A 10,485-nucleotide genomic window follows, 5' to 3' on the forward strand; every position below is an offset into this window, starting at 1 on the left:
TCTGACATTCCTCTGTGGTACTGGGCCTGAGGTGGTGATTTTTGGGAAGTTCTGGGGTTTTGTTTCTGTGTTGTCTTGCTGGAAAGCTGTGTGCTTCTGGGATGAGTCAGAGCCGGCAGGAACCCAGCAGTGCCGGCGCTGGTGACAGACAGACAGAGATGGTGATAAGGCTGTGATAAGGCCATGAGAGCCCTGCTCATGTGCTAGGGCTGCAGGGACTGGGCAGCTCTCAAGCCTGCTGCCTGACCTCCAGCTGCACCACTGTCAAGGAAGCAGGGAGGTTATTCTGGGAACCATGGTGCTGGGAAAATCTGCTGTGTCAACAGAGTGGGAGCTGTAGTACTTACGGGTGTTGTTTTCACAGTGCCTCTTCTCTGTGCCCAAATGCTAAGGCTTTGCCCCAGGAGCAGGCAGGAGCATGGCTAGGAGTGGCACCCTTGGCCAAGAAGGGTCTGTGGCCACCTGGCACGTCCCATGTCAGCCAGCCCTGCTGTGCAATCTGATGTCTTGGCAGGGGTTGCCTCCAACTGAGGTCCCATTCCTTACCCTCTTCCCACGATCCCTGGTCTTTGCAGCGACAGAGAGGGAAGTTTCCAGCCAGTCTCAATGTGATGTTTATCCTGGTCTGATTCCCTCTCCGAAAAGAGTCCCTGTCCCCTGCATGCTCCCACTCCTCACGGCACGGCAGGATGCGCTGTGGCATGGGGATGGATGCAGCCTCCCTCGCAGCCCTGTGCTCTTCCCAGCTGGAGCAGTTTGTTCCTGCTGGCTGGGACCTGAGCAGGGATTGCTGCTGCTGGTAGAACCACGGGTGGGCTGAGATGGCATTAGCTGTGGTCAGGAAACTTCCAGATGCCCTGTGGTTAGCACAGGAAGCCCAAAGAGGCCACAAGTTCTGGTTCTCCTTAACTGCCTTCTCCCACATGCCTCCCTGTTGGTGGCTGCTGGGCTGGGGCTGCCCAGGGAGGTGGATGAGCTGGGTAGCAGGGACCAAGGACACCTCTTTGCACCAGTGAGGGCTGGAAGAGGCAGGGGAGAGATGAAGGCAGGCACCCTGAACAAGTGGAGGGGACAGGCTTGTACCCTGCTTCCCAAATATCTCTGGGTGCTGGGCTGCATCACCTGTTTGCTGGAGCTGCTGAGGGTGAAGAGTAGCACATGGGCTACTGTGCAGCTGCAGCAGCCCCTGGCAGATGGCAGTGGGTGCTGCCTGTAAGAGGCACTGGGGGCTAGGATTCCTCAGCTCCCGGCAGGCACAGTAGTGCTGGTGGAAAGCACTCTAGCTAGCCGAGGCCTCTCTGAGGCATCCTGACCTCCGGCCAGCTCCAGCAATGCCCCTGACCCCTGATTGGTGTCTGCTTCTTGGCCGGGCTGGGCTGGACTGGGTGAGGAGCCAGCAGGGCAGAGTCCTTGAGTGGGTACTTGTGGGTTCCTGAACCCTTTGCCTCTCCAATTGGGGGTGGGTGGACAAGAGCTGTGGGTCTGGGCAGAGCTGGCATGCTGGGGGTGCTGCCTGCCCTGCTGGCCCTGGGCTGGGGCTTGGTTGGATGTCCCAACACTTGCAGGAGCAGTAGCTGGGCAGGATTGTGACCACAAGGGCCTGGCTTTGCCTTGCTTGCCCCCATGGGTTGGGGCACCCAGCTGTGTGCCACTATGGAGGGGGGGTGGTTCTGGGGTTGAGCTGCTACAAGGGGGCTGTTTGCTTGTCTTCAAACAAGAGCACTGGGGTTGAGGGGAGGTAACCCTAAAACTCCATCCTTGAAAGCATTGCTCTGTTTGCAGACGAAACAGGGGTTGGAAGCGGCTGTGCTCCAGCGCCTTCCCTAACCCCGGCGCTGCCCCTGTGCTGATTCATTGATTTGGAAGGGTTGTACTCTGGGAGGGGAAGCATGAACCACACTCAGCTCTCTTGCCAGCACAGAGCTGTGCTCATTCGGCTCTCGCAGCTGCAGGACTCTCGGGTAAGTCTCCTCTCAATTGCTGCCCCTCTGGGTGGCCCTGAGCCCGGGGGGCTCCTGGTGCAGCTCTGAGGGGTGGCAGCGGGATCTGCATGTTCAGCATCTTTTGATTTGATGGAGACGTTTGTCTGGTAAGGGTTCTCCAGAAAAGTGAGACCCCTCAGGCATTGTGGGAGCAGAAGGAGTTGCATGGGCAACGTATCTTAAATAATAATCAACAGAGAAAATTAAGGGGTGCTGAGGTTAGGAGCAGTGGGAAGCTGAGGGGGGCTATTCAGCCCCTGTAAGATCTTTTTTGTCCCTAGAAGGAAAAAAAAAGGAGGCAAATTGCTTTCAGCTGCTTTTCCTGAAGGACACTCCAGCATGGATGCTCTGAGCTGCCTTAGCAGGGAGTGACATGAACAGGGCTTTTGATGTGCAGAGCACTGGGGGAAGTTTATAAACGGCTCACTATAAACAAAGCTGTTCTTGGATGCAGATTGTTTCCATATGGGAAACATAAATTGTGCTGGCTCGTGGAGGGTTCCTCCCTCCCTGCTGGAGAGAAAGCATGGTCCCTGGAGAGAGCCTGGGGTGGAGGGCAGGGACTGTGCTCCAGCATCCCAGGGTGCTGTGCCAGCCAGGGCACCGTGCCCGCACCCCTGCGCTGCCAGACTTGCCCCTCTGGCTGAGCTGTACTCGTGGCTGGAGAAGCCACAGGTTTTCTCCCTCCCTTGTGCCACTGAGAGCTCTTGGCTGAGGGCTGCTCTATGCCACCCTTGCACAAGGCTGCTGTTTTAATCCACTGAGAGAGGAAGGTCCCATGCCAGAGGAGGGGGGAGAGAGTGTCCATGGTGCCTATGCTTGTGGGGTGATGGAGGACCTTGCTGTAAAGCTGTCACTACCCTCAGGCTCCAGGGCTCCCCTGGGCACCACCCCTGGGATCAGCTTGCATAGAGGTGCCCACACCAGAAATCTCATGGCCAAAACTGGCTAGGGCAGAGACCTTCTGCTGGAATGGGGTGCAGACAGGGTCACCCCATACCTGGCTTGGTCTAGGGAGCTGGCAGAGGGTTCCCTTGACCCAGATTCCTGCAGAACTAGAATTAAAGCATGCCCAGGCAGTGGGTGCTCACGCTGCTTTTGGCTCCACAGCAGAAGCCCAGATGCACTCAGTGCTGGGCAGAGCCAGGAGGGTGCTCTGGGTGACCACCTTTCATTCCTGCCCCACCAAGCAACCCTGAGACCCACCTGGCTGTGGGTGCCACAGGCTGGCTCTAATGAAGGGTGTGGGCTGTTCAGTGGTGCCCCGAGGCCAGTGCTGCTGGTAGGAGCTTGCCACGCTCACAGCAGAACAGGAGGCAGTGCTCCTGGCCACTGGAGTTGATGTCCCCCCCCAAGGGGGATGCCATTAATAGCTGTGGTGTGGCAGCCAGGCACCACAGCCCCTGGCTGTGTCCTGCTCTGCACTGTTGCCTGGGCTGTGCCCAGCCCTGCCTGCCCCCAGCTTTCCTCATTGGCTCTTCTCTGGGGACAGGATGGCTACAGCCTTCGTGGCCTTTTCCAGGGAGAAAGCAACACCCATCCCTGGCAGTGACCTTGGGAGCTGGGAAATTGAGGGGCTGAGTCCTTCTCCTTTGTTTTTGCCGTAGGCCCAATGGAGCAGAGAGGCTGGGAGTGGTGGCTGTTACTGCTGGTGGGCATCCACCTGGCTGGTGGCCAGTGCCCAGAGCAATGCCAGTGCGTCCGCACCGCCCAGGTAGAGTGCTCCGGTGCCGGCATCACAACGGTGCCCAGCCCCATCCCTGCGAACGCCATGACCCTACAGATCATCAACACGCACATCACCGAGCTGGGCGACGCCTCCTTCGGCAACGCCTCCCTGCTGATCGGGCTGCGCATCGAGAAGAACGACCTGGCGCGCATCAGCCCCGGCGCCTTCCAGCACCTGCCCGACCTGCGCTACCTCAGCCTGGCCAGCAACAAGCTGCAGGAGCTGCCCGTGCAGGTCTTTCAGCCACTGGGCAAGCTGGAGTCTCTGCTCCTTTCCAGCAACCAGATCTTCCGCATTGAGCCTTCCCACTTTGCCCACTTGAGCAACCTCAGGGAGCTGCAGCTGCACGGGAACAACCTGCAGGAGCTGAAGGAGGGGGTGTTTGACCAGCTCACTGGCCTGACCAAGCTCAACCTGGCCAGGAACAACTTGGAGCGGCTGCCGCCCAGGGCCTTCGAGCGGCTGGCGCGGCTGCAGGTGCTGCGGCTCTACGAGAACCGGCTCCGGCAGGTCCCGCCAGGCGCCTTCGACGGGCTGCCCGAGCTGCAGGAGCTGGGGCTGCACCAGAATCAGCTGCAGGCGCTTTCCTCGGACCTCTTCTTGCACAATGGAAACCTGCAGAAGCTCTACCTGTCCAACAACCTCCTCACAGCCCTGCCGAGCGGTGTCTTCGTGCCCCTGCGTGCCCTGGCCAGGATCACCCTGCATGCCAACCGCCTGCGGAGCGTCTCCCCCGGCGCCTTCGGGCCCGCGCCTGACCTGCGGGAGCTGTGGCTCTACGACAACGAGCTTCCCACCCTCCCTGCCGCCGTCTTCAGCAACCTCACCCAGCTGCAGCTTCTGGTGCTCAGCAAGAACCGGCTGCGCTCGGTGGCGCCGGGGGCGTTCCAGGGCTTGGGGGAGCTACTGGAGCTGTCGCTGCACTCCAACGCCCTGCGCCGCCTGGATGCCCAGGTGCTGGAGGGGCTGCCCAAGCTGCAGAACCTCTCCCTGCACCACAACCAGCTGCAGGCTCTGCCGCGGGGCCTCTTCAGGGCCACTCCAGGGCTGCAGCATGTGCAGCTGCACTCCAATGCCCTGGAGTACCTGCCCGCTGGCATCTTCTCCCCCTTGGCTGGCCTCCGAGAGGTGAAGCTGCACAACAACTCCTGGCGCTGTGATGAGGTCATTCTGCCCCTGCGAGGCTGGCTGGAGGACAACCCCCACAAGGTGGGCGAGACACCCCCTCTCTGTGCCCAGCCCCCTGCCCTGCGGGGCACCCCCATTGCCAGGCTGCCACAGGACCAGCTCCGCTCCACCCAGCCCCCCAGTGCCTCCTCCCACACCAGCACCCTGCTCCCTGCTCATCCCTCTGAGGCAGGATCACTAGAGGGTGCTTGGATGGAGCCCTCCACAGAGCTGCCAGTCTCCCCACAGGAGAAGGAGGAGGAAGAGGAGAGGGGGTGGTGGGGCCTGACACGCACACAGAGTTGGGTGGTGGTGGCGGTCATTGTGCTGGTGTGTGTGGCTCTGCTCACTGCCCTGGTGGCGCTGGTAGTCTATGGCTGTAGGAAGAAGAGCAACGTTGTGCTCATGAGGATGAAGGCACCCAATGAAGCTTGAGTACTCACCAGACCCTGGGGAGAATGGTGCTGGGCAGGACATCTGCTCCCTATGAGGCCAAGGGACACGGCAGTGGTTCTGCATCAGCTGTCCTTGCTGACTGGGATGGGCCAGCATCACCCTGTGTGCTGTGTGTCCCCCTGTCCTGCTTTGCTTTGACCCTGCCCTGCTCTGCAGCAGTGCATCCCCCTGGGTGACCTCCCGTGGCTGCCCTCTGCCCCCAGCCCCTCATGCCTCCAGCGCAGCCTCTGGGCTCGTTGCCTACACACAGGCCAGTAGCTGGGGTGCCAAGTGCCTGAGAGAGACCTCTCAAGAAAGGAGCCACAGCCTGGCCATGATGATGCTTGCTCCAAACAACAGGACTTCCCCATCCTTGCCCTTGCAACATCCCCCCCAGCGCTGTCTGCCCTTGCACTGCCTGCTACCCACACCCAGCCCATCTTCCCTCCTGCCCCACCCTGCCTTCAGCCTCTGTCCCTGCCTGAGCAGGCAGGTGCCAGCCCTCGCATAGGGCCAGGAACTGCAGGTCCTTGTGTTGCTTTGTAGCTCTCCTGTGTCCGGGTGGGGCTGAGCTGCCTGGCTCTGGTGCTGCTGCTGGGGTGGCACACCCTGAGTGACTCCACATCCACCCTGCCCTCCCTCCTGCAGGCAGGGCAGGCCAGAGCACAGCCAGCATCTTCCTCTGCTCCCAGCAGCCTTCTGCTCCCTTTACCCTTCTGCATCTCCTGCCAGGAGCGCTGCAGGGCAGTGTGTTCGTGCCTGGGTGCAGCCACAGCCCCCTGAGGCCTTGCTGCACAAAGTGCTACCCCTCCTGCAGCCACGTAGCACCCTGCCCCAAGCCAGCCCCTGCTGCAGAGGAATTAGAGGGGGGAACAGTGGTTGTGAAGTGTCTGTCAGTGGCTGGGAATGGCTTCTGTGCTTGTGCCCCAGGGCCACTGAAGCATGCTGGGGTTTCTGATGCTTCCCTGCCCTGCTCCTCACTGCCTCAATACCCTCATGTATCCTCCACCAGTTAGTGAGCAGCCTGGCTCTGCTGGCAAAGCTTGTTCCCCTTCCCCAAGTGTCCTCCTGTATATGCCCAGCTCTGCTGTCTGCTCACAGCCCTCAGGCACCAGGGAGGTTGGCAGCACACAGTGGAGGGGCAGCAAGTGCTGGCTGTGCTGCAATTCGCAGGTGGGGGCCATGCCAGACCCCTGCAGCACCCACATCCAGCAGCCACCCTGCCTCTTCAGCTGGGACATGGCCACAGAGGGATCCAGCTCACCTCTGCACCCAGTGCAGCCATGCTAGAATGCCTGCAGACTGCTGCCACAGGACAGGAGTCACATTTGGCCTTCACCCCCTAGTGCTGGTTGCTCACAGTGCCCCAGAAGGCAGCACTGGCACAAGCAGCCTTACACTCATGCACATGACAGGATGCTCCTTTGGACTGGGACCTGCACGGTGGTGGAAGACCCAGGACTGTGCCGTGGGGGTGTTGGGTGCTTCTGTGTGACCTCTCTAGTAAAGTGCAGTTGTCCACCTCCAGTGTCAAGAGCTGTTTATTCACTCCTCACCGTGCACAGCTGGGAAATGATCCAGCATCCCCTAAGGGATTTTTTTGTGTTATGGAAAAGCCCATTGCAGGCTGGGGTGGCTGGGAGGGGGTTAGAGGGCTGTAGCCAAAGAGCCTGTTCTGGTCCTTTGGCTGCAGCAGAGGGTGAAGAGCCAAGGAGGACTTAGACATTCAACAGCAGCAGGATGGCTTTTGGAGAGTAAGCTGAGACCTCAGCAAGCTTTTGATGGAGATGCTGACTGCCTCTTGTGCAGCCCACTCTTGGGGTCAGGACCCCAAGGGTTTACCCAGTGTCACCCCAGGGCTGTACAGAGCTTGCTCAGCTCCCTGCTTGTTAGCTGAGTTTCTCTCTTCATCATCATTTGCTCCATCAGTCTGTCTGGCTGTGTGTAAGTATCTCTTGCCTCTGGGGTTTCTCCATGACCACTGCCACCCCAGCCCCTTCCAACAGGGGTCCTTGCAAGGCAGCCCTTAAAGTGGTGTATACTGCTCCCTTGGGCAGGTTGCAAGCTTCCAGGGAATCCAGGTGGTCCATGGGTCCCTTTGGCCATCCCATCACTGGCTGGGTGCATCTCAACAGATAGTCCTGAGGTGATCCCTCCCCGTGGCATCACTTTGCCTTGTTAATGTGTGCCTGGTCCCCTCTCACGCAAGAATTTACCAGCACCGTTTCCCAGTGAGGTTTAATAGAGGGTAGGGGTCTCCTGAGGGGGTGACTGGAAGTAAGCCTACAGACCTTGGTCTAGGACTGGTGCCATCCATGTCGGCAGTGCCCTGCTGCCATCCCCAGGTCAGCGGATCCCTGGACCGGGCCCGGGTTGCACTGCCAGGATGCTTGCTGGCAGCTGCCTCTGGCCTCACCTCCAGTCCCCCGGGACCGGATTGTTTTCTGCAGCGTTCCAAGGCCACTGATTGTTGTTGCCGATAAACAGCGAGGGGCAGCTCCGCCCCAGCAGGAACAGCTCCGTCAGGCGGCTTCCCATCAGCTCCAGAACACGGCGTCCCAGCTCGGTCACCGGCTCCCTGCAACCCTTCCGCAGCTCGGGGGTGGTCTCCAAAATGTCATACTGGGTAAGTGATGCCCACACTGCTCAGATAGCTTGGGGGAAGGGGGACTAAGATGGGTGGGAGCTGTTGTTGGCTCTGATGAAAACAAGCGAGATGGCAGAAAGGAAAAGTGAAGCCCAACACTGCTCTTGAGTGCTGGCATAAGTCCAGGATAACCTCCCTTGTGTGGGGTGTTCTGTAGGTGGGCATTGCTGTGGGGCAGGCAGCAGAGTCACCACCACATAGCAGCACTGCTATGGATCCCAAGTAGGGAGGGACTGGCAGAGGTCTGGCGACCACGGCCTCAAATAGTGCCTCCCATGGGCTGGGAGCAAGTGACAAGTCACGCTCTGGCAAGCGTGATTAGTTGCTTGCAGAGAAGAAGGTACCTGACAGGTAGCTGGAAACACAACTGGTGGAGCCCACTCCCTTGGGCAACCTTGCAGGGTTGTCCCCACCACCCAGGGTTTGGAGCACATCCCCGTTCTTCGCCAGCTCCTCTGCTTGAGACCAGCTCTGTGTTCATGGAGGCTTCTCAGAGAGCCACAGGTTTCCCCAAGACCCCTCTGGGACCACACAGGTCCCAGATTTGCCACCAATGTGCAGGGATCTTTCGTGAGGGTGGGCTGGAGTGGGGCTGGGATGCAAGGGAAGAGCTGTGACCCACTGCATGGGGCAGGCTGGGGGAGATTTGGGAGGTAAGTGGCCCCTGTTCCTGCACGGGGAGCACTGAGATGGTGCAGACAGCCAGGGCTGGAGGGATGCCCCACAGCCGGGGCAGCTGCCTGCAGCAGTGGTACCCCAGATTGCTTCCACTGCATTGCTGGCCGCTGGAGCCATTTTCTTAGCAGCACTCACCTTCAGCTGCAGATTTCTGCCTTGCCGAGGCAGGGGTTGAGCTTGGCTCCTTCTCCAGTGCAGGCTCATGGTCTACATGCTGCTGGGGCTGGAGACCCTTCTGGTGGGAGGGCTGCCCCTGCCCTGTCCCCCTGCTTGCCAGTGCTATGACAGCTCCAAAGTCTTCTGCTCAGAGGAAAGGATGCGAGAGATCCCGGCGGGCCTGCCAGGGAATGCCACTCAGCTCTTCTTCGTGGAGACAGCCCTGAGCAGCATCCGCAGTGGGGCCCTGGGCTTCAGTACCACCCTCACTAAGCTGGTCTTCCTCAAAAACGACATCCAGGAGCTGGATCCCGATGCATTCTGGGGGCTGCCCAACCTCACCGAACTGGAGGTGTCAGGTAACCCCTTGCTAGCAGTCAGCCCTGGGCTGCTGGTAGGGCTGCCCAACCTCAGCAAGCTCTCACTGAGTGCTAACACCATCCGCTCCCTGGAGCCAGGGTTCTTTGCTAGCGCCCAGCACCTGCAGGACCTGTGCTTGCAGGGGAACAAGATTGAGTCCCTGTCCCCCGGCATCTTCCGCCCCCTCCGGCGCCTCCAGGCGCTGGACCTCTCCCAGAATGTGCTGGCTGAGCTGCCGGCCGGGCTGCTGGCCCCCCTCACTGCCCTGCGCCTCCTCAAGCTCAGCGACAACCTCCTGACACGAGTGTCCCCAGCTGCATTCAGCGGCCTAGACAGGCTGGTCGAGCTCCACCTGGACGGGAACCGGCTGGAGGGGCTGCCAGCCGGCATCTTCACCGGGCTGGGGGCGCTGCGGCGCCTGCAGCTGCAACACAATGCCCTGCGCAGCCTGGCCCCTGACACCTTTGCCAGCCTCCACAACCTCACCACCCTCAGCCTGGAGGGCAACCGCCTGGCTGCTCTGCCCACCACCCTCCTTGCTGGTACCCCACACCTCCTCCATCTTTCACTGGCTCGCAATCAGCTGGAGGTGCTGCCCCAGGGGCTCTTTGCCAACCTGTCTGTGTTGCAGACCCTGGTGCTCTCCCACAACAGCATGGTTCACCTTCCCGCTGGGGTTTTCCAGGGGCTGGTGGGGCTGGTGACACTGCAGCTGAGCCACAACAATCTCTCCAGCCTGCTGCCTGGGTTGCTGGCTGGGCTACCTCTCCTCACTGCTCTGGCACTGGACCACAACCACCTGGCCCACCTGCCCCCGAAGCTCTTTGATGACAATTTGGATCTGGCACAAGTGGGGCTGGCTCACAACCCCTGGGCCTGTGACTGCCACCTCGTCTATCTGCTGAGCTGGCTTCAGAGCTTTGCTGAGCCCCTCACCCACGCGCAAGCCTCCTGTGCCAGCCCAGCCCCTCTCCAGGGACAGTCCCTGCTGGAGGTGCCCCAGGGGCAACTAGAGTGCCCAGGATCACCCACTCTCCCCACAGAGCAGCACTGGAACAGGGAGCCAGCGGAGGATGCTCTGCAGCAGTGCACCTACAGCAACCCTGAGGGCACTGTAAGCATGGCCTGCGATGCCACAAGCTGCCAGCAGCTCAGCCTTCGCCTTCCCTCACCTCCTGGGCAGGCAGTGGGGCCTGGGCTGGCATACCAGGGCACCTGGATACTGCACTCCCACTGTGGCACACTGCAGGTCAGCATCCTCATCACGCCACAGATGAGGGATGAGGCCATGTCGCCAGGTCTCCCCGCTGTGCCCTAGAGCTGGGGTAGGC

General features: G+C 60.5%; 1 protein-coding gene across 1 annotated transcript; it reads left to right on the top strand.

Moving 5' to 3' along the window:
* The first annotated feature begins 3,594 nt into the window (after positions 1–3,594).
* On the top strand, positions 3,595–10,485 carry LRRC15 (leucine rich repeat containing 15). Its single transcript, XM_054386186.1, has 3 exons — positions 3,595–5,156; positions 7,801–7,939; positions 8,832–10,485. Exons 1-3 carry the CDS (start codon positions 3,595–3,597, stop codon positions 10,470–10,472), a joined length of 3,342 nt encoding a protein of 1,113 aa, XP_054242161.1. The 3' UTR covers positions 10,473–10,485.

The sequence above is a fragment of the Indicator indicator genome, chromosome 13 (genome assembly GCF_027791375.1).
Source record: "Indicator indicator isolate 239-I01 chromosome 13, UM_Iind_1.1, whole genome shotgun sequence".
NCBI classification, from domain to species: domain Eukaryota; kingdom Metazoa; phylum Chordata; class Aves; order Piciformes; family Indicatoridae; genus Indicator; species Indicator indicator.

What these genes read in the sequence shown, in the direction of transcription:
- LRRC15 (XM_054386186.1), top strand. Translation starts at nt 3,595, where the DNA reads ATGGAGCAGAGAGGCTGGGAGTGGTGGCTGTTACTGCTGGTGGGCATC. An exon ending in GAGGAAGAGGAGAGGGGGTG is followed by an intron (nt 5,157 to 7,800) that starts GTGGGGCCTGAC and finishes GCCGATAAACAG; the next exon opens with CGAGGGGCAGCTCCGCCCCA. An exon ending in TCTCCAAAATGTCATACTGG is followed by an intron (nt 7,940 to 8,831) that starts GTAAGTGATGCC and finishes CTCCTTCTCCAG; the next exon opens with TGCAGGCTCATGGTCTACAT.